General features: G+C 40.7%; 1 protein-coding gene across 2 annotated transcripts; it reads right to left on the bottom strand.

Moving 5' to 3' along the window:
* Positions 1-2,110: 2,110 nt before the first annotated feature.
* On the bottom strand, positions 2,111-22,561 carry LOC118214299 (interleukin-1 receptor type 1-like). 2 transcript variants are annotated; one of them, XM_035394170.1, is made up of 11 exons: positions 22,405-22,561; positions 16,858-16,935; positions 16,362-16,641; positions 15,839-16,019; positions 15,268-15,436; positions 6,668-6,730; positions 4,858-4,990; positions 4,524-4,669; positions 4,049-4,192; positions 3,568-3,735; positions 2,111-2,909 (listed from the first exon to the last, which is right to left on the bottom strand). In XM_035394170.1, the coding sequence occupies exons 2-11, from the start codon at positions 16,925-16,927 to the stop codon at positions 2,521-2,523; spliced, it is 1,743 nt and encodes a 580-aa protein (XP_035250061.1). In that variant the 5' UTR covers positions 16,928-16,935; positions 22,405-22,561; the 3' UTR covers positions 2,111-2,520. The 2 variants fall into 2 exon arrangements, with proteins under 2 accessions (XP_035250061.1, XP_035250060.1); XM_035394169.1 differs by having other exon boundaries at positions 16,362-16,614; positions 22,405-22,556.
* Between the last annotated feature and the right edge of the window lie 1,572 nt (positions 22,562-24,133).

Genomic DNA, 24,133 nt, shown 5'->3' with positions numbered 1-24,133 from the left:
ATTCAAATGCATGCACAATCCTATTCATTCAACAATCATTGTGAAATAAATTAATACAAATGGGTTTCAAGGCATTTATGATGAAAAACTTGTTCAATGCAAAATACAAAATACTTATGTCCAAAATGTCAAAAAAAAAAAAAATGCTAGGATTCTAAATTAATCATTTTCTCATTCAAATGCATGCATAATCCTATTCATTCAAAATGAATGTGAAATAAATGATTACAAATGGGTTTTATGACATTTATGAAAAATATGCAAAATTAATCGATAAAATTAATAGAAACAAGCAGTATTGAGACATTTATGATGAAAATGTTATTTGAGACAAGGTCAGCAAAATGTATTAGACTTATAGTATGTCCAAAAAGTGAAAAAAAAATTCTAAATTTGTTATTTGTCATTCACATGGATAGCCTACGTTAATGTTTATGTTAAGTTTATGCCCATAGTGAATGAAACCTATGGAAATGTTTTTTACATTTCTCTCTAAATTTAATTTCTTGTTTGTGCAGCCAAACCCCTTTGTTTGGGCTAAAGCTTTAGAGAACAATTCAAGATTAATGTGTTGTGATTTACTGTGAAATCTCACATAAGAACCTTCAAGTGACAGGGGTTGTCTTCAAGCAAACTGTCTAATTTGAGATTATTTTGGACAGTGAGCACTGGCATCATATACCGGACATGCTTCCAGAACCTGGAGTTTGGTGAAGAACTATTGCACCCCTGTTCCTCCTACCTGAGAGGAGCCCTCTTCAAAATCAGGTGCTGCAGACCTAGGGGTTGGTGGCTGTATCCCTACATCTTCTCAAGCTCGATCAAGATGACCTTCAGTTCGTCCGTATCAGGGCCTGTTGCAGCCCCACCTGCCTATCAGAGTTCTCCGGCTTAGCTCTGGCTTCTTCACCTCTCCCTGACCCTGAGGTCAGGATGACCATGACCCTGCTGCTCATCTTCATCCGGGTCTCAGTCAGCTCCATGTGGTCTCAGGTTAGCACAGAGAGGTGTGTGATTAGATATTCTGTGCTATGCTATGCTGTTGTGTCTGGATTTATTTCATTTAATATAAATAAATAAAATAATAGGATTGTGCATGAAGATCCTCAGGTATGGGACCTACCATCCTGTAGGTTTCGGCAATTAGGCACACCTGCTTCCATTAATTAGCTGTTGAATGAGATCTCTGATCTTGATTTTTTTGGTACCCTGATGGTGTACTGCTTTTATAAAAATATAAAAAGGACATTGCTTAACTTTTTCTAAAGCTAGAGCACTCCAGGAAAAGTCATAAAATGTTATGCTGAAAAAATCCAAATTTAGGGGATTTTCACAGCTGCTAAAATCAGAAAAGAGTTTAGCAGCTGTGAGGACAACATGAGTTAAACATGTTTAATTATGAAATAGAATTGCCTTCACTTACTTTAAACTCCAGTATACATATGAACCTCCACTCAAGTTATTTTGCAATGGTAACAAGAATACAAAAGCTCTGTGGCCTTTGTCTAGTCAAGCCACACCAGTATCCTCAGGAAACATGCCTGGTGTATTTCTGACAGGCGGTACGTGGGCAGGAACCAAAAGTAAGTGGAGCAGCAGAGAAAAGTATGAAGTACAGATCCTTTGGTTTGGGGAGAAACGTATGCTCAGGTACTGAAATCCAGCAAAGTATTTCAAAGGCACTATGCGCAGAGATGTTCATTTCAAATCGCAAGCAGAGCAGGCTTGCTTTCCTGGGGCAATCACATCCAGCTTGATCCTGAGACAGACATGCAGTTACGCTGCAGTACATCACATTACATAACAGCTATTTACCAGACTCTTTTATCCAGAGTGACTTGCACAGTTTTCCTCATTTTGACACTATATCCATTTATACAACTTGGTATGTTACTGGAGCAGTTCAGGTTAAGCACCAAGGGCACAATGGCAGTGTCCAACCTTTTCAAGATTTAAAAATGAATACATTTATCTAAATCGTGACTTAAAGACTATTTAAGTCACTTTAACATGTTAGCCAGTATTAAGCTTGGTTATGTCACATACACACCAATGTTAGTCATAACTGTTTTTTTTTCAGCATTCTGTGCTCATCAGATGTCATACCGAATAAAGAGAAGGATGAAGCAATATTTTATTTAATGATTCTTCGAGAGTGGAATGCCTGTTGTGTGCCAGACACAACAGAGAAATACAATCATCACATTGCCATTCATTGTGGAATAAGTTCCATAGTCCAGCAGGTGCGTGCGATAGTCATCTAGTAAACTAGTCCAACCCATCTTGAAAACTATGTGATTGGTAAACTCCATTCAGTTTAATTAATCAAGATTCAGAGAGGTTTCTGGGTAAGGTAGAATGCCCATTTTTATATTTCTGGTTAAAAAAACAACAACAGTTGAGACATCAAGTGTTATTTTAGCAAACGCTTCAGCTGAGAAGTCTCTGTCTGCTCTCTCACCTCAAGCCAGCAGACTGATTGCTATGCCCTACCAAACACAGTGGTCTTGCATCGTGCCATCAGGGACCATTAAACATCCAACATCCATGCTTTGGCAAAGAGGATACAGGGGTGCTTTTCACAGGCATCCGGTACCGCACTTGTTTCCAGAACCTGGAGGACGGGCAAATCTGAGGCCCGCCCGTTGTTTCGCGGGCCGTCTTCCACCACTGCAGGGCCCCCTGCTTGCTCTTCAAGTGGAGGACAGATTCGGGGAAGAGCGAGTAGTCCGTGACCTCCTCCAGCTCCACCAGGATGACCTGGAGGGTCCCTTCCACCAGGGCGACGTGCATGCCTATCTCCTGCTCGAAGCGGAGCGGAGAGCCCAGCTCGGAGAACGTGGAGGCCGTGTACAGCAGCATGAGTCTGCGGCTCTTGCAGATGTTCTCTTGCACACTGTCCACTACGGCTACGGAGAGACGGGAGGGAGGCAAGACCATTGTGCACCTGATTAATTCCCTTAGAAGATATCCAGAAACCCAACTAGCACATCACAACAAAAACAACAACAACAACAGTAATAATAAAATAAAATAATAATAATACCTTCATATAATGTATAATAATTCAATTATATAGTCATATACTGTTTTTCTCACACTGGAAGTGCTTTAAGGTAATGAGGGTGAAACTCTCTTGAACCACCACAGTGAAGCATGACAGCCATTTTGTGCCAGAATGCTCACCACACACCAGCTGAGGTTGAAAGGGAGAGAGCAAACTTTTTTTTAGCCAGTTAAACTGGGGGTTGATTAGGTGATCAGAGAGCCAGGTTGTGAATTTAGCCAGGACACAGGGGAACCCCCTACACTTTCTGGAGAGTCTTGTGGGATCTTTAAGGACCACAGTGAGTAAGGGCCTCGGCTTAACGTCTCATCCGAATGGCGCCCTCCTCACACAGTCACAGACGCGCCGTGGTGACATGACGCGGCTGGAGCACAGATCAACCAACCAGCAATGGAACCAACTAGCCCATAAACCAGACCTCACAAAAAAGGGCCAGAGGAGGAAAAGTGACAGCGTATTCAAAGCAGAGCCACTGAACGTAACGTGCTGTGACTGGCTACCTTCCCCGGGCAGGCTGTCCCGGCTGTAGATGAAAAGCTTGTAGCCGCACTTCTTTTCCAGGACCTGGGGCAGGGTGTGAATGACAAACGTCTCGGCAGACCCGTGGAGTCCATTCCAGCACATTCTGGGGTACACCACATACGCATCATACGCCTTCCCATCAGACCCTGGGGCGGAATGGACAGTGGAGGGAAAAGGAGAGTACGCAAGAAAGAAGTCTTAGCTGTTAGGGAAGAGTAATATCATAATTTCATGACATAATGTCACCTCTCCCTTATAAGACAATTTTCAATAACACAATCACATGACAGATGACATACACAAGTATTTTCCCTATCATTGAAATGTACTTTTTCAACAGTTCAGTAATTCAATAAAGGGACATACTCTCTGAGACACAGGCCACAAACATAGCCACACATCCATTCATGCATTCCCAGTACCCATAATCCCACTTGCTCCATTAAATCATGGCCATACCTGAACTTGTGTAGAAATAAGGAAGGTAACTTCTGCACCACAAAACGATATCTATCTTGAATATTTTGTACGCAGTGACACTGGTTAAAAATGTTAGCGTCAAAACCACAAACAGAAGTGCCAGAGGAATCATGAAGTTTGGATCTGTTTAGATGAAAGAAGAAAATGTTAGAAAAATGATTAAGAATTACTTTTAAAGTAGAAAAACATTTCCAATCCTAATGCCCAAACTAAATGATGCAAATATATGACTTGGTGTTACAATTAATTCCAGTTATGGGACCTAACTACATGATCACAATCAAAGTCATACTGCCATCTACTGCACTAAAACAGAACTGCATTTTGAACAACAAAAGCACTAAATGAGGTAAACAATTTTGTTTTGAAAAATAAAAATCAAATAAAAAAGAAGACTAAGGCTGACAATCATTTTTTTAAGTAATTCTCAAACATTTTGAAACCCAACACTCACCCGATGGCTGCAAAGTGAATATGCTGGTGACAACTCCTTTATCGCTGAAGACCATACACGTGTAAGTCTGGTTAAAATCCTCTTCCTTTACTTTTGTGAAATTAATTAACACTTCGAGCCACACCCCATCATTCACTTTTTGTTTGCTGTGAAAATAATTGTTGATCATTTATTTGACATTTTGATAAGGGCCATAGCATGAACAGATAAATATAACATTTCAAAAAATATTAAATATTTTTAATTTCAGACTCTGTTATCTGCCAGACTCACTGTACTCCACTGTGATTTGAGCATACTGAATGTGCTGAATAGGCAACGGGAATGAGCTCACCTCAGCTGAACCTGGTGAACACGGTCGGAGAGGTCCATGGAAATGAAATCTTCCTCAGAGGCCCAGTAGACATCCACCCAGAGTTTTCCCTTGCTTGGCACAAAAACCCGGCAAGTTTTATTGAAATGTCCTCCTGCAGGACAAAAAAAAAAAAAAAAACGCCTGTTTTGATTTACAGAAGCGGCACCAGGAACCAAGAACCAGGACCTTTTGAGGGCCAGGTGTCCAAAGTGAGAGAAGGGCACACCAACCTAGAAAAACTTTTTTAATTTTTAAAATTTATTTATTTTTTTACAGTTATTATAGTTATTATACAGAAAATGTTTCACAAAAAGGAGAAAAAGAATGACAGAAACAACAATAATACAAATATTAATATACAATAATTTTGTAAGAGAACAAACCTTGTGTATATTGATTTTATAGAAATAACTCCATGGACATAAAACAGCATATTTCAACAATATATTTTCAACTGTTCAGGGTTAATGGGATAAGGACAAGTGCACCACAAAGAATATCATAACTGACTTTAAGCTAAGTAAAATTTGAATATTGACATGCATCATTCCCTCATTTTAAGTTAAAAAGTTCCAACGGCATTTGTTTCAACACCATCCCATCGGTATTAGACACTGCCTAAAAGCAGTAATGATCTAGTTTAAGTCTGACTTTGGATCATTTAAATCTCTTCATAATTTAGAGGCTAAATAAATCCTACTGAATTAAATCATCATCATAAATTCAAGCAAGTGTTATATGTTGTATTTTTCCAAAAACACAATGTTGTGTTGTGTCACAGAAAATAAGACTTGCAGACATTTACAAGCTCAAAACATACAGGCGTTACAGTAGATATAATAAAATCCTGAGAAACTGCATATGGTTTTCAAGAATAACCAATTGAAGTTATATATAAGTATGTCCTGTTCCTAATGAATATGGCAATGATTTTTTTTAAAAAGGAAACTGCTTTGAGTCTCACTGTAATGACGGGTCACCGTTACTAGATCTCTAGTTAATAGTCAGTATTATTACTAGACAAAAATTATTAATTGATGCACAGATTTGCATAGATTAGTACATGGGTTAAATAAACACACATGCGGTATTTTAACAAATTTTTTATTGATTGATTCTTTGTGTATTGCAGTTCGCTTAGGTTTTCTGTTTTGCAACGGGGATGCTGGGCTGTTCCACCTCGTCATTCGCCTGTGAATGAACAAATAATGCGAATTGATATTATGACTCAATCGTAGCAAAATATTGGTTAATGGAGGAGTATAATGTAAGACTCATGCTAAGCTAATTGTAACAGTAAATTTAAATCTGTATGTGTCATGCACAAACTTACTTCTGCCTGTTCTCCTTCTCCCAGGGTGTTCGGGCAAAAGAATTCCCCAGGGCTCACACACCTATTATTAGTTCAGGGGGGGTAAGCAGGAAGTGGGTAGAGGGGAGTTCGGGTGTACTGTTTGAATGTATTTATTTATGTAAGATATTTATTGGTATTTATTAGGTTTATATTTGGGTGTGTAAATATTTATTGAGACTGTATATATTTATGCTAATAGCTTTATGTAAATACTTACTGTATATTTATGTGTGTGGATATCTGTATTGAAAGAACGCTGTAAATGGTATGTGCCAGCCAACTGGTTGAGCAGACACCATTATATAAAGCAGTCAGTCTGTGCGTGGGGGTGTGCTGGAAGGGGTTGGGCAGATCTGTTGCACACGATGCTGCATAAAATAAAGGTTTTTTCGTGCTCTTTGCCTCCTTTGATCGCTCGGGTATTCTAACACTCACCATAATCTGCTTTGACTGTTTCATTCATTGGCTGATACACAATGGGCCGCATGTTCCAGTCGTCTGCAAAGAATGATTGAAAAATATTCCCATTTTAATGAGGTTACATTACATTTAAGATAGATGAAAAACAAAAGTCAATATCATGAATTCAATAATACAAACACAAAATGATGTTTGGATTCATTAAAAAAATGTAATCCTTGAAAAAATATACATATATTATATATCTTTTTATAGTCATAGTTACCCATGCTACTAGAGAAAGTTTTTGGCTCATCCAGAATCAAATACAAACCCTTGTCCTAACCTGTCTTCAAGCTGCTTAACACAACCGTAAATGTGCCTAAACCCTCAAACTTACTGTTTTCATAACCATAACCCTAACCCTAATTTGAGCCCTAAAACCTAATTGAAACCATAAGATGTTTTAAGAAATTCTGATATCAATATCATGAATTAATAATACAAACTCAAAAAAATATGTTTAAGATCATTTAAAAAATGTTTTAAAGATGAAATATGCATTTATTGCACATTGTTCAATGGCCATAGGAACACATGCTACTATAGAAAATATTTGGTTCAATCAATACCCAAAACTTAATGCTAACCTTAACCCATTTTTGGACATTAGACTTACATATTTTGCTATTTTTTTCTGAAAACACAATATTGATCATAAAGGTCTTCAAACACATTTTAATTCAGCTATTTCACCACAGCTGCAGTACAAACACAATGTCCTATCCATCTGTATCAAAAAAGGGCATTTAAAAATATTAACCACTTTTGACCATTTTTGGACATAAGACTATAGGCTTACGTATTTTGCACTTTTCCATAAGAGCACATTCTTGATCATAAAATTCATCAAACACATTTTAATTCATTTATTTTACCACAGCTAAGATAAAAACAAGATCTCCTATCCATCCGTAAAAGAGTTAGGGTTAACCCTAACCCTAACCCTTACTGTAACCCTAACCCTAACCCTAACTGTAACCCTAACACTAACCCTATCTGTAACCCTAACCCTAACCCTAGCTGTAACCCTAACCCTAACCCTAACCCTAACCCTAACCCTAACCCTAGTTGTAACCCTATCCCTAACCCTAGCTGTACCCTAACCCTAACCCTAACTCTAACCCTAACCCTAACCCTAGCGGTAACCCTAAACCTAACCCTAACTCTAACCCTAACCCTAACCCTAGCTGTAACCCTAACCCTAACCCTAACGCTAACCCTAACCCTAACCCTAGCGGTAACCCTAAACCTAACCCTAACTCTAACCCTAACCCTAACCCTAGCGGAAACCCTAAACCTAACCATAACCATAGCTGTAACCCTAACCCTTACTCTAACCCTAACCCTAACTGTAATCCTAACCCTAACCCTAGCTGTAACCCTAACCCTTACCCTAGCTGGAACCCAAACCCTATCCCTAGCTGGAACCCTAACCCTAGCTGTAACCATAACCCTAACCCTAGCTGTAACCCTAACCCTAACCCTAACCCTAGCTGTAACTCTAACCCTAACCCTAACCGTAACCCTAGCTGTAACAGAAACCTTAACCCTAGCTGTAACCCTAACCCTAACCCTAGCTATAACCATAACCCTAACCCTAACCCTAGCTGTAACCCTAACCCTAACTGAAACCCTAACCCTAACCCTAGCTGAAACCCTAACCGTAACCCTAGCTGTAACCCAAACCCTAACCCTAACCATAGCTATAACCATAACCCTAACCCTAACCCTAGCTGTAACCTTAACCCTAACCCTAACTGAAACCCTAACCCTAAGCCTAGCTGAAACCCTAACCCTAACCCTAGCTGTAACCCTAACCCTAACCCAAGCAGTAACCCTAACCCTAGTTGTAACCCTATTCCTAACCCTAGCTGTACCCTAACCCTAGCTGTAACCCTAACTCTAACCCTAACCCTAACCCTAGCGGTAACCCTAAACCTAACCCTAACCCTAGCTTTAACCTGAACCCTAACCCTAACCCTAACACTAGCTGTAACCCTAACCCTAACCCTAAATGTAACCCTAACCCTAGGTGTAAAACTAACCCTAACCCTAACTGTAAACCTGACCCTAACTCTAGCTGTAACCCTAACCCTAACCCTAACCCTAAATGTAACCCTAACCCTAACCCTAGCTTTAACCTTAACCCTAACCCTAGCTGTAACCCTAACCCTAACCCTAACCCTAACTGAAACCCTAACCCTAACCCTAGCTGAAACCCTAACCCTAACCCTAGCTGTAAAACTAACCCTAAACCTAACTGTAACCCTGACCCTAACTCTAGCTGTAACCCTAACCCTACCCCTAGCTGTAACCCTAACCCTTAGTCTAACCCTAACCCTAACCCTAACTGTAACCCTGACCCTAACTCTAGCTGTAACCCTAACCCTACCCCTAGCTGTAACCCTAACCCTTACTCTAACCCTAACCCTAACCGTAACCCTAGCTGTAACCCAAACCCTAACCCTAGCTGTAACCCTAACCCTCACCCTAGCTATAACCATAACCCTAACCCTAACCCTAGCTGTAACCCTAACCCTAACCCTAACTGAAACCCTAACCCTAACCCTAGCTGAAACCCTAACCCTAACCCTAGCTGTACCCTAACCCTAGCTGTAACCCTAACTCTAACCCTAACCCTAGCTTTAACCTGAACCCTAACCCTAACCCTAACCCTAGCTGTAACCCTAACCCTAACCCTAACTGTAACCCTAACCCTAGCTGTAAAACTAACCCTAACCCTAACTGTAAACCTGACCCTAACTCTAGCTGTAACCCTAACCCTAACCCTAAATGTAACCCTAACCCTAACCCTAGCTGTAAAACTAACCCTAACCCTAACTCTAACCCTAACCCTAACCCTAGCGGTAACCCTAACCCTAACCCTAACCCTAGCTGTAACCTGAACCCTAACCCTAGCTGTAACCCTAACCCTAAACCTAAATGTAACCCTAACCTTAACCCTAGCTGTAAAACTAACCCTAACCCTAACTATAACCCTAACCCTAGCTCTAGCTGTAACCCTAACCCTACCTCTAGCTGTAACCCTAACCCTTACTGTAACCCTAACCCTAACCCTAACTGTAACCCTAACACTAACCCTATCTGTAACCCTAACCCTAACCCTAGCTGTAACCCAAACTCTAACCCTAACTCTAGCTTTAACCTTAACCCTAACCTTAGCTGTAACCCTAACCCTAACCCTAACCCTAACTGAAACCCTAACCCTAACCCTAGCTGTAACCCTAACCCTAACCCTAGCTGTAAAACTAACCCTAACCCTAACTGTAACCCTGACCCTAACCCTAGCTGTAACCCTAACCCTAACCCTAGCTGTAAAACTAACCCTAACCCTAACTGTAACCCTGACCCTAACTCTAGCTGTAACCCTAACCCTACCCCTAGCTGTAACCCTAACCCTTACTCTAACCCTAACTCTAACCCTAGCTGTAACCCTAACCCTAACCCTAGCTGTAACCCAAACCCTAACCCTAGCTGTAACCCTAACCCTAACCCTAGCTGTAACCATAACCCTAACCCTAACCCTAGCTGTAACCATAACCCTAACCCTAACAGTAACCCTAACCCGAGTTGTAACCCTATCCCTAACCCTAGCTGTAACCCTAACCCTAGCTGTAACCCTAACCCTAACCCTAGCGATAACCCTAAACCTAAAGCTAACCATAGCTGTAACCTGAACCCTAACCCTAACCCTAACCCTAGCTGTAACCCTAACCCTAACCCTAACTGTAACCCTAAACCTAACCCTAGCTGTAAAACTAACCCTAACCCTAACTGTAACCCTGACCCTAACTCTAGCTGTAACCCTAACCCTACCCCTAGCTGTAACCCTAACCCTTACTCTAACCCTAACCCTAACCCTAACTGTAACCCTGACCCTAACTCTAGCTGTAACCCTAACCCTACCCCTAGCTGTAAGCCTTACCCTTACTCTAACCCTAACCCTAACCGTAACCCTAGCTGTAACCCAAACCCTAACCCTAGCTGTAACCCTAACCCTAACCCTAGCTATAACCATAACCCTAACCCTAACCCTAGCTATAACCCTAACCCTAACCCTAACTGAAACCCTAACCCTAACCCTAGCTGAAACCCTAACCCTAACCCTAGCTGTACCCTAACCCTAGCTGTAACCCTAACTCTAACCCTAACCCTAGCTTTAACCTGAACCCTAACCCTAACCCTAACCCTAGCTGTAACCCTAACCCTAACCCTAACTGTAACCCTAACCCTAGCTATAAAACTAACCCTAACCCTAACTGTAAACTTGACCCTAACTCTAGCTGTAACCCTAACCCTAACCCTAAATGTAACCCTAACCCTAACCCTAGCTGTAAAACTAACCCTAACCCTAACTCTAACCCTAACCCTAACCCTAGCGGTAACCCTAACCCTAACCCTAACCCTAGCAGTAACCTGAACCCTAACCCTAGCTGTAACCCTAACCCTAAACCTAAATGTAACGCTAACCCTAACCCTAGCTGTAAAACTAACCCTAACTCTAACTATAACCCTAACCCTAACTCTAGCTGTAACCCTAACCCTACCTAAAGCTGTAACCCGAACCCTTACTGTAACCCTAACCCTAACCCTAACTGTAACCCTAACCCTAACCCTATCTGTAACCCTAACCCTAACCCTAGCTGTAACCCAAACCCTAACCCTAACTCTAGCTTTAACCTTAACCCTAACCCTAGCTGTAACCCTAACCCTAACCCTAACCCTAACTGAAACCCTAACCCTAACCCTAGCTGTAACCCTAACCCTAACCCTAGCTGTAAAACTAACCCTAACCCTAACTGTAACCCTGACCCTAACCCTAGCTGTAACCCTAACCCTAACCCTAGCTGTAAAACTAACCCTAACCCTAACTGTAACCCTGACCCTAACTCTAGCTGTAACCCTAACCCTACCCCTAGCTGTAACCCTAACCCTTACTCTAACCCTAACCCTAACCCTAGCTGTAACCCTAACCCTAACCCTAGCTGTAACCCAAACCCTAACCCTAGCTGTAACCCTAACCCTAACCCTAGCTGTAACCATAACCCTAACCCTAACCCTAGCTGTAACCCTAACCCTAACCCTAACAGTAACCCTAACCCGAGTTGTAACCCTATCCCTAACCCTAGCTGTAACCCTAACCCTAACCCTAGCGGTAACCCTAAACCTAACCCTAACCATAGCTGTAACCTGAACCCTAACCCTAACCCTAACCCTAGCTGTAACCCTAACCCTAACCCTAACCCTAACCCTAGCTGTAAAACTAACCCTAACCCTAACTGTAACCCTGACCCTAACTCTAGCTGTAACCCTAACCATACCCCTAGCTGTAACCCTAACCCTTACTCTAACCCTAACCCTAACCCTAACTGTAACCCTGACCCTAACTCTAGCTGTAACCCTAACCCTTACTCTAACCCTAACCCTAACCGTAACCCTAGCTGTAACCCAAACCCTAACCCTAGCTGTAACCCTAACCCTAACCCTAGCTATAACCATAACCCTAACCCTAACCCTAGCTGTAACCCTAACCCTAACCCTAACCCTAACCCTAACCCTAACCCTAGCTGTAAAACTAACCCTAACCCTAGCTGTAACCCTAACCCTAACCCTAGCGGTAACCCTAACCCTAACCCTAACCCTAGCTGTAACCTGAACCCTAACCCTAGCTGTAACCCTAACCCTAAACCTAAATGTAACCCTAACCCTAACCCTAGCTGTAAAACTAACCCTAACCCTAACTTTAACCCTAACCCTAACTCTAGCTGTAACCCTAACCCTACCTCTAGCTGTAACCCTAACCCTTACTGTAACCCTAACCCTAACCCTAACTGTAACCCTAACCCTAACCCTAGCTGAAACCCTAACCCTAACCCTAGCTGTACCCTAACCCTAGCTGTAACCCTAACTCTAACCCTAACCCTAGCTTTAACCTGAACCCTAACCCTAACCCTAACCCTAGCTGTAACCCTAACCCTAACCCTAACTGTAACCCTAACCCTAGCTGTAAAACTAACCCTAACCCTAACTGTAAACCTGACCTTAACTCTAGCTGTAACCCTAACCCTAACCCTAAATGTAACCCTAACCCTAACCCTAGCTGTAAAACTAACCCTAACCCTAACTCTAACCCTAACCCTAGCGGTAACCCTAACCCTAACCCTAACCCTAGCTGTAACCTGAACCCTAACCCTAGCTGTAACCCTAACCCTAAACCTAAATGTAACCCTAACCCTAACCCTAGCTGTAAAACTAACCCTAACCCTAACTATAACCCTAACCCTAACTCTAGCTGTAACCCTAACCCTACCTCTAGCTGTAACCCTAACCCTTACTGTAACCCTAACCCTAACCCTAACTGTAACCCTAACCCTCACCCTATCTGTAACCCTAACCCTAACCCTAGCTGTAACCCAAACCCTAACCCTAACTCTAGCTTTAACCTTAACCCTAACCCTAACCCTAACCCTAACTGAAACCCTAACCCTAACCCTAGCTGTAACCCTAACCCTAACCCTAGCTGTAAAACTAACCCTAACCCTAACTGTAACCCTGACCCTAACTCTAGCTGTAACCCTAACCCTACCCCTAGCTGTAACCCTAACCCTTACTCTAACCCTAACCCTAACCCTAACTGTAACCCTAACCCTAACCCTAGCTGTAACCCAAACCCTAACCCTAGCTGTAACCCTAACCCTAACCCTAGCTGTAACCATAACCCTAACCCTAACCCTAGCTGTAACCCTAACCCTAACCCTAACTGAAACCCTGACCCTAACCCTAGCTGTAACCCTAACCCTAACCGTAACCCTAACCCTAACCCTAACAGTAACCCTAACCCTAGTTGTAACCCTATCCCTAACCCTAGCTGTACCCTAACCCTAGCTGTAACCCTAACTCTAACCCTAACCCTAACCCTAGCGGTAACCCTAAACGTAACCCTAACCATAGCTGTAACCTGAACCCTAACCCTAACCCTAGCTGTAACCCTAACCCTAACTGTAACCCTAACCCTAGCTGTAAAACTAACCCTAACTCTAACTGTAACCCTGACCCTAACTCTAGCTGTAACCCTAACCCTACCCCTAGCTGTAACCCTAACCTTATCCTTCCCCCTAACACTTTCCCTTACCCTAACACTAGTCCATTTTTCGACATAAGATTTATTTATTTTGACTTCATCCGTGAAAACACATTATTTATCATTTTCACCACTTTTGACTATTTTAAAAAAAGTTTACCCTGAACAAATATGCATTTATTGCATTTTTTTTCAATGGCCATAGGTACACATGCTACTATAGAAATATTAGACTCATCCGAAATCAGTAACAAACCCATCTACTAACCATTCTTCAAGCTCCTGAACACACCATAACCCTCAGATTTATCGTTTTTCTTATTACAACCCTAACCCTAGTTTGAGCCCTTAACCCTAATTGAAGCCATAAACGCCTTTACAAACTTCAGAAAACGCATTTAAAATATATGATAATCATGAATAAAACAATACAAATGCAAAATAATGTTTGAAGTCATTTTTAAAAAAAAAGTTTTCCCTGAAGAAAATTTTTGGCTCACCCAAAATCAACAACAAACCCATCTCATAACCTTTCTTTAAGCTGCTGAACACAGCCGTAGACTTGCCTCAACCCTATTTATAGCCCTAATTGAAGCCGTAAGTACCTTTGAAAACCTTTGATTACTCATTTGATGAAAAACAAAGTCATTATCACGAATTCATTAATACAAACAATACAATGCAAAATAATATGTCTGAGGTCATTTTTAACAAAAAATGTATTCCTTGAAAAAATATGTATATATTGTAGATCTTTTCATGGTCATAGGTACCCTTGCTAATTTTATTTGGCTCATACAAAAACACGATTTTATATATTAGTTATATAAAGTTCAGAATGATTGTGCCAAAATGGGAATTCTAAACTGTCTTGGCTATCGAAATAGACCATACAGAGAGATAGCATCATTGCCTTTGTGTCTGATAAAGCTAAAAGTTTTGCATCTGACCAGTGATTATGAATCAAGTTTTTCCCGTTTCATTTCTTACTGCATGCTCATTCTGAGTAACGTAGTAAACAGTGTCTAGGCGCACTTAACAAGCCATGCGATAATACAGACCAGTGGTATTAATCTCTTGCCCTTGGAAAGGTGGGAGAGGTGACTTATGGTTTCAGCTTAAAATCGGAAAACACTTCAAATCAGATGAAACTAGGTGAGGTGAGTTAATTGTACAATCAACGGCTTTAATCCACAAATTAAGTGAGTGACAGTAACAACCTGCATACCTTGCGGCTTTGTGTATTTTGAGTGTGTATTTTTAGGAAGGGAGGAGAAAGTATTTTCTTAGTATAATTTATGAGAGTTCATGAGTAGTTCATAAGTGCATGTTGAAGGATGGGAGGGGAGATTAAGAACTGTTTTTATAAGATCCTCCATCGCTCAACATGCACTAAATAATTATTCATGAACTTTCCAAACTTAAAAAAAAAAAAAAATGTTGCCAACTGTAAATAGCAAAACAGCTTTACCCTTAATGTTGCACTCGATGGTCTCAGCAGCATGTCCTATGGTCCCGGTCAGATTGAACGTCATTCTGCAAGTGTAGTGTCCTGTATCATTGGCAACAACATGTCGTAGGAGAAGTTTGTTTTCTCTCATGAGTGAGAACTTGTCTCCTTCCACAACTGGTTCACATCCCTGCATGAGAGAGATACTGCTCTGTCATGGGTCCAGAAATTTTACATATAATCTGGTCTTCAGATGCAATCTGATTTTCAATATTGTAATATTAAAATCAATATTATAATGTCACACTGCTCTTTCCATTTACTGGCGATATTGAAGCAATCTGACACGCAGCTTATGACACAGAGTCACAATCTAAAGATGTAATAGCTTACACACAGGAGTGACTGAGAGATGATCACAGTTAATATCGACAGCACAAGGAAGGCAGAAGATAAACCTGCTTATTGTTTTTGCACAAACACTCTACTTTCTGGAAGTTACTGAAAATGTCAGTGCTCTGCAAGAGCCCAGGTACTCCTGTTCTCTGCCCTCGCTTCTACGTGAATACCCTCTTTGAGTCTGACAGCTCACCTTGTACCACTGAATGGAGTAACTGTCCACTAGGCTCATGTAGGTGTTTAATGGGCAAACAAGGTAACCGTTCGCTATCGTGGTCAGAGACTGCACAGCCATATGTGGTCGACGGCAGTCCCCTGCTTTGGCTGGGTCCACTCTCAGCACTGACTTTTGCTTAAAGCAGCCGTTTGGAGTTCTGCAAGTCAAAATCATAAAAAAAACATGGATAAGACCACTTCTTTCTGTCATAGTTCACCACAGGAATGGGATTAAACATTTCAAAAACACATCCAGGAGAAAAACGAAATAATGAAAATGACAACATAAAAAAGAAGAAAAAGACAAAGAAGAAAAGATAAAGATGAAGACAAAGAAGAAAAAGGTGAAGATGAAAAAGAAGAAGACAAAGAATAAGAGAAGGAAGAAGATGAAGATGAAGAGAAAGAAGAAGAACTGCTACTGCGAGGCCCTGCCTCCACTCCTCTCACCCCGTCACTGTGGGGTGTGCCCAGCCCCTGCCCGCAGACGGACAGCATACCTCAGAATGCACTCATACTGGCCCGCGTCCTCCAGGGTGCTGTTCAGAAGCCACAGCGAGGTCTCCCTGACCCGGAACTGCCCCCCCTCGCCAGAGAGCTCCCTCCCAGTTTTACACTCATACCAGGAGATGTTGTACGGGGTGCTGTTCAGGTCAAAAACATCGGGGCTGGCCAGAGTACAATTGAGCACTGCAGCATCTCCTGGAACGGTGAAGACTCTATCAAACTGGGTCTCATAGTCTTTACAGTGCTCTGCAGAGGGGGGGGAAACACACACATCTGTGAAAGAAACACACACACACACATTATTTATTGTTGACAGAACATGAACTCTTATTAACACTCTCTTCGGCTTCTGCTGTGACAACATATCTGATGGGTAACGTTTTGCTCACATGTTAAAAGTAAACTTGGTGAACTGCTATTCTCCCTCCTTGTGCGAGAGTTTTCAAACGAGTTCAAATGAGTGGGTAGGTGTGAGAGTGTCAATCTTACCAGCTTTCACCGCGACGATGCCATGGAGACAGGCAGCGGCCGCCAGGAGTATCGGCAACATTTGGCTCATTGCTGTACCTGAAAAGCAGGAACACCATCTGTATCTGACACAATCCATATGTTTTTAAGAGCAAATTAAACACATGGGGTCCTACCCAGTACTAGATACTGTAGGTGTACCTAATATGGCCACTGAGTGTATTACATGCATACATACATAAATTTATCAAAAATGTAAATGGTTAAATATCACAGACATTATGATAAATCCATTTTAACATGACTGTCACAGTTAGAGCCTGGGAAGCTGCTGTTCCTCCGGGGCCTGACCCTGACCCAACTCTGGGCCAGAAACGGGAGCGCTTTCCTGATAGAAATCCCCATTCTTAATGATGGGGGGGGGGGGGGGGGGGGGGGGGGAGTTATATAGCATTTTTCACCAGCTATTTTTAGTTTTATTCAAATTATGTCTGATCAGGTTCACGTTTCTGACCCCACCCGGGACTTCAAATCAGCTTGATCATGCAACAGTGATCGGGCCAAAACCCACATTTAAAAGAAATTATAAATGAAAAAAATAAACAATGAAGTTACACTTCTGGTAGGCTACCACGTGTAATTTTGGCAACGTAACAGTACCTACATAATTTACTCTTGATGCGCAAAGTGCAATACATTGACTTGCCACATCAAACGTAAGCTACTTTACGTGAATCATCCTCAGGCGCAACAAAAACAAAGGCGGGGCGTAGAGAATGGCGGGTGGAAACCTGGAGTCGCTGGAGTAGCGCGACCCTGGATGACGGCCAGAGACACGTCGGCCTCCGCACGACATCGCCACATTTACTGTATGGCCGTCAGAGGAAATCGAGCAGGTCGTTCGTTACACAGCTGTGAACCCATGCGAGCCAGGGCTGGCGGCGCGTGGGAGTGAACTGTAAAGTCTGAGTCAGAGGGCAGCACACTCACGGGAGGACAGGGAGATTAACCTGCGCTGTCAAACGCGTCCGCATGCGACGGCACCATTTTCTCATTATACACCTATATGTATTTACCCTGAGATCGACCCATACTAATTATGCTGTAGTCTATGCCCTGTGACGCTGCAACCTAATTTTCTGTGCGCTCAGTAACTATATAGTATATCATTTTACTTTCTGTGTGCTCAAGATTATAACTCTGATGGTGATGAAGATGTAAAATATTGATAATATTAATTTTGATAATATAAATCATGGCAAATGGCTCTTGCTTAATTTTTTTTAATTTCACCTGATTTGATGTACTAATTTCACTTAAGAACTTGGTTCAGATCAGTCCACTAGCAAAACAATTGACCTCACTGATGAGACTTCGACATAACTTCACTAGCTTGTCTGGTCTATTAACAGGGTAAAATGTTTCCTAGGAATTGAACATTATCCACATCCATCTCTTTTCTCTTATCTATTGTTTCCTGACGCACCACATTTCCAGTCAGAAATATTTCAGGCCAGAGGTGGACAGACCACAAACAAGCATTTTCTGTTACTCACATTCTAATTTCCATGTAATAATCTGAAATACTTCCAACCCTTTAAATGCCAGTAAAACTCCTGCAGACTGCTGCCAATTTTAACCAACATTTATATTCACCAGAATACCAAAATATCCCTTCCTTGATTCTACAGTACAGTATGATCAGTAACAGGTTTGGTTCCAGGAATCCGTTGTAGGGTTTTTTTTTTTTGTTTTTTTTTTGAAGATTTTACCAGTACCCAAAGAGCTAAATCATTTCAAGTACTGATTTGGCCTGGGTCTACAGAACAGTGTTCAAATTAGTGAAGTCAACCAATTTAATTATTTTCCGTGCTTTATCACGTTGATCATTACTCAAGTTATTCCACGCATTGCTGATAAGAGCCAAACTTTTCCATTGAGCTTTTGTTGATACAACATTTCACAAGAGACTGCATGTGAACAAAATATTTAGTTTAGCTGGATTTAAAGAGTGTTATTGAGGGAACAGCTCCGCTCAGGGCCCGGTGAACTTTGACTGTTCCCATCTTTTTTCTGTTTGCTTAGTATCCATGGGGCAGAATGAGGAGCTAAACGAATCAACACGGGCAGCCATGAATGAGGTCACTGGCCTGAATCTAATTAAAGATCGTGTGCAAAATGTGGCCCATTTTAGTGGCCCTTCTCTCCATGAAACCAGGCACTATTTCCTGACCAACCGGAGGCCTTCATTTCCTGTTTTGCTCTGAGGTGTACTTTTGTTCCCAAGATATTTCTTGTATGCACTCCACAGACAATTACTGTCACACTGCTGAACAGTAACAAAGTAAAGGCGTTAAAGTTTAGAATACTTCCATAAATACAAACAACTATCTTACATCACTTGTTAATGTGCAGACTGCTTTGGGAAGTGCAGAACATGATAATGCATTACAATCCAGCTCACATAAAATTCTAGCGTTATATCTGCTGTGTAGACCCACAGGCCTTTCACAACTATCTGATTGTGTTGACAGTGCTTTTAAGCTTATGACCACATGCCACAAGAGTGAAATGTCATCTTAAGAATTATCTTTTTTTTAAAAACAAACAAAAAAAAAGAAACCTTCCAACTCTGTATGGCATAAGAATTTCTTTGCTCAGAATGACCTGTGTTATACTGTGCACTTGACAAATAAAAACACTTTGACTTTGACAATCTGGTCACATTCAAATCTGCTCTCTCAGTCAGAGCACGTGAAATAAAAAATATAACGCAGGAAAAACCAGGCCATGCACAACTTAAGACTATGAGTCTGTCGCTCTTCACTGTGTGAATGGGAACATAATGTGAATAGTTATATTGTGCAGCTGAGTGTTATACAGTGCTGTCATACAGCCTTTATGGTCTCTGGAATCAGATGGGTGTCCAGACGCCTTTGCTCATCACGCGAAGGGACACTATTTACTTTAACCCTGTGAAAGAACAGGCACTCGGATGTATGAACCACCCCGACTGACAGGGCCAGAGTTTTCCCACAGTAAAAATAGCTGGGGAAAATAGTCTTAAGGCTTTTTCCACCATCAAATATGATGATGTTCATCAGGAAAGAGCTCCCGTTTCTGGCCCAGAGACAGGTCAGGGTCAAGACCCAGAGGAACAACTGCTTCCCAGTCTTTAACTCTAACAGTCACGTTAGAATCCAATTTATAACAATGTTTGTGATATTTAACCCTGTACTTTAACCTTTGATTTTCACACTGCTTTCACAGAGCAACATTGCAATGTTTCACATCAATTGCACAGCACAACTAATAACTACATCCCATATCCTCACTTGAATGATTCAGCAAGTGAACCTATGGGAATCAACACAACTGCAGAAGACAAGCTGATAATCAAAGACTGTAATTGCACAGTTCTGATCTTAATTCAGTCCCCCATCCTCAGAGTACAACCTTACCCAATCCCAGCTTCCCTTGAATACAGAAAGTCATGGGCAAGCCCTGAAAGCAGTCCGTTACAAGATAGGAGTGATTGAACTGTTAATGGTTTCTGTACTGGGACAGTTCAAGCTTAACTCAGCCACAGAATACTATAAACAGACCCTTTTGCCATTCTAGCATCCGTACAGACTTTACTGCTAAAACGCAAAAACATCCAAAGGTTTCAACCTCAGTTTCTCCTAAACCAATAAAACATAAAAAGTTTCAACACCAAAATCCCAACCCCCACAATGAACACCTACAGTACACTGTGCTATGCTATGGTGACCTGCATTGGAATTGGTACCCAAATAAATCTCCCAATGGACTTTCATTTCCTGTTCTTGGACAAAAAAGCAGAAGTACTTCACTTCTCCAGAGAAAATAAAAAATCAGCAATAATCATTTGCATTTCTTTGCTTTCAAAGAAAAAAGAAAGGACACTGCAGCCATTAGTTCTAGTTATGAAATAACATGTCACAGTTATGAGAAAAAATGAAATCAATCTATATTGCTGCCACAGTTTCTCTTTGTGGTGGATTGGTTAAACCTTAATATGCTCAATTTATCTATAGCATTATTACCATTTAATGCAAATTAGCTTATTTGAAGTATATATATATATATATATATATATATATATATATATATATATATATATATATATATATATATATTTTAAAAGGAAGTTATTTATTTATTTTGAAATAGCTTTCATGTATTCTATTACCATATACCGTATACATTTACTTTATCATACAAACAAACATTCTTAGTATTTACAATGTTAAGGAATGTGACCTATTTAAAATAGAAAAATCAATAATAGTTTACTGGCAACTGTCGTAAGTTGTAGTTAGAAGTAAAACAGTTCAGTTGAATCTAATTTTCTCGTTTGCTTCTTAGTGTGACAGTAAGTGTTATAATACTGAAATAACAATAACAGATAATTCAGTGAGTCATACAAATGATTCAGGCTGTAACTGAACGTCTTTGCTAGGAGTCATTTGTACACATGCAGCATACGCACATGCAGGGGGAATTGTGCGTGTGTGTGTGGGGGGGGGGGGCATTGGGTAACTTCGATAAAAAAATATTATTTGAATGAAAAAAATATATATTTCCAGGGACCCACAAGAAAAAGTAGTATTAGGTACGTACATCCTTCGACCTAGGTTACATTTGCTGTCATACAAAACTGAATAGGCGATATGGTCATGTTAGTTACTTATGTTTAAAACCGTGTTGCAAGATTGGCATTAGTTCCATTTTAAATTTCGATCAAGACATGACATTTTATGAAAGGTTTCATCACTACACAATCAGAATAGTACATGGTACAGAATAGTAAGAACATGATGATCTTCTCTAGGAGATAAACATGCAAGAAAAGGAATAAAATCATGCAAGTTGACAAACTAATGATTAACAAATGCATACACTTTATTTAAACTTCTATACGTGTACTAATATAAGTTACATTTTTGTACTTCTAAAAATTTCTTCCAGTGTACCACGGCAACAGTGTCATACACGTAAAATAAAAAGTAAATAGCCACTGTTGCGGTCTATTGCACAGTTGTTCTGTATATAATTAGTTAGCCACCTAGTCACGTTTTTAAAAAAAAACAAACAAAAAAAAAAAAAACAAAACAAAAAAATCCGTTGCTATATTCATATTAACCAAAATATATGAGGGCTTTTCCGAATTTTTCAAGTTGACATAAGCCTGTAGCTACTCTGAAGCAACACAGCCCAACACAGCCCAACCAGCCCACCGTCCTGATGTTTCGGACACGTTAAAACAGACGGAAACGAATTCTGCATTGAACTGCTTTGTAAAACATACTGAAAAAAAAAGACAGTAGGCCTATAGCGTAATTTCTGCCCGTTTTACTTCCCGTGCCTTTATTATGACGAATTCAGGTACAAGCCCATGTTGAAAGATTTTTCGTTCATGTTCCCGTCCGATAATATGTTCTCGTTTTTCACGTGTCTGTACATTACGAAGCGACAGTTATCAAATGTGCTAGAATAGATGGTAGTTACAATATATAAAAACCCAAGTAGGAAAGTTATACCCACATAACAAGCTGCCATTGTTCCGTTCACTCCCGGCAGTGGCGGCGGACAGTCTGTTCTCAAAGACGAATCTGAGCAGAACGGTGTTGCAATTTCCTTTGGAAAGTGAAAATCTGGCCCGGTCGTTATATTTCGCAACTCCGCAAACGGGGCGGTGCTTTTAGAGGCTCGTTCTTATAAAGCGGCTTTAGGAATGGATTCCACATTTACGGCGTCCATATCAGAATGAAGAATGCATGGTTGCCCTCAAGCCTGTGCAGTTGTGAATGGGATGACTGTCACACTTTTTTTGTTCCAACATGTATAAGTCAATGAGTGTTTGTGCTATAGCTCCCAGGCTATCCATATTTGTCTGCTACTAATATTAGTCATTTAGACGTATACTGCTATATCACAGAATGATACAGCAGTATCAATATGAAGAGTTGTACTATCACAACCTACCCCACTACTGGGGCGAGTTGTAATACTTGGTGGGGATGGATGTAACAGCAACAGAAAAATTGCTTAAATAAAACCCACTCAGTGAAATTGTCTTTTTTATAATGTCACACTTTTCTGAAGTATAATTTCCAAACAAAATAAATGATACTTTTTGTCTTTAAACTTAAAACTTCATTTCAAAAAATCTCTTTCCAAACCAGCATAACACCAGTGTGTGTGTGTGTATGTGTGTGCATGAGCTGACTGCCCTTGTGCATACAAGAGTGCTTTAGAGTGTCTACTGGGACACCTCTGTCTGTTTTTCTCTTCCATTGCCTAGGCATACAGAGAAATAAATAAATTGGAAAAACAATCTGCTTTGATAGGAGGGATGGTTGGAACACTTCAGAATTAAGCCATTGCATAGCCAGTTATTTTGGCATATGGGTGTGAAGCAAGTATGTATTTGAAGCATCAAAGTTGACTAGGGAACATGCTTATTGCTGTTGTGGAAATGAAATATTTTTTTCCCAACTATATTATGACTGCTAACCAAAAAATGGTCCAGATGAGAATTTTTACTTTCGTACCTCAAAATCAGTTCTTGTTTTTTGGCATAAAAAAACCAGTATTTCACAGAGTCATCACAAACAAGGGGAAGTGCGCCTTTACAAATGACCACAACTCATTCGTGATAGGCTAGATTTATGGTGTTGCAACTGTACCAATGTTACAACCATCCTCAGTCTACTCAAACACTGTGTCCTTACCCAAGAGTCACTGACCCCACTGCTAATCTCAATTATTAATTGCATTGACAATGATCAGTGTAATTAAGTTTTTCACAATATCAGGCGAAGTTTACTTGCAAATATTTTCTGTCTGCTGAATATTGTCCTGTATTTTATATGTATTGTATAGGTTTGTTATGTTTTCCCAGATAAAAAAGGCATTGCTCTTTTCCTGCGACATTGTCTGTTCAAGTTCATCATTCGGTACAACATCTCAGATATGGATCAGCTCAGCTGGCATTGGGTCCTGAGAACATTTTACAAATTTGATGGATGGCGCAAAACTGTGTGTGTGTGCGTGCGTGCGCGTGCGCGTGCGCGTGCATGCGTACTGACCGAAGAATGCCTGATTGAGCTCAGACGCAGAATGGCAGATGGAGCTGAAGTGTTAAAGGCTTTATTTGTATGTATTTCATGAAAATAGGATTCCTTTAAGAATATTTACAGTATAATGAGCAGCCCATTTTCTCGGAGTACACATTGTGTTGTACTGCCATCTACTGTAAAAACAATATATA

This window comes from Anguilla anguilla, chromosome 15, assembly GCF_013347855.1.
Source record: "Anguilla anguilla isolate fAngAng1 chromosome 15, fAngAng1.pri, whole genome shotgun sequence".
Classification (NCBI taxonomy): domain Eukaryota; kingdom Metazoa; phylum Chordata; class Actinopteri; order Anguilliformes; family Anguillidae; genus Anguilla; species Anguilla anguilla.
This window is presented reverse-complemented; position numbering and strand designations above follow the sequence as displayed.

What these genes read in the sequence shown, in the direction of transcription:
- LOC118214299 (XM_035394170.1), bottom strand. Translation starts at nt 16,927, where the DNA reads ATGAGCCAAATGTTGCCGATACTCCTGGCGGCCGCTGCCTGTCTCCAT. An exon ending in ACTCCATTCAGTGGTACAAG is followed by an intron (nt 15,437 to 15,838) that starts GTGAGCTGTCAG and finishes TCTCTCATGCAG; the next exon opens with GGATGTGAACCAGTTGTGGA. An exon ending in ATTCACTTTGCAGCCATCGG is followed by an intron (nt 4,193 to 4,523) that starts GTGAGTGTTGGG and finishes TCATCTAAACAG; the next exon opens with ATCCAAACTTCATGATTCCT.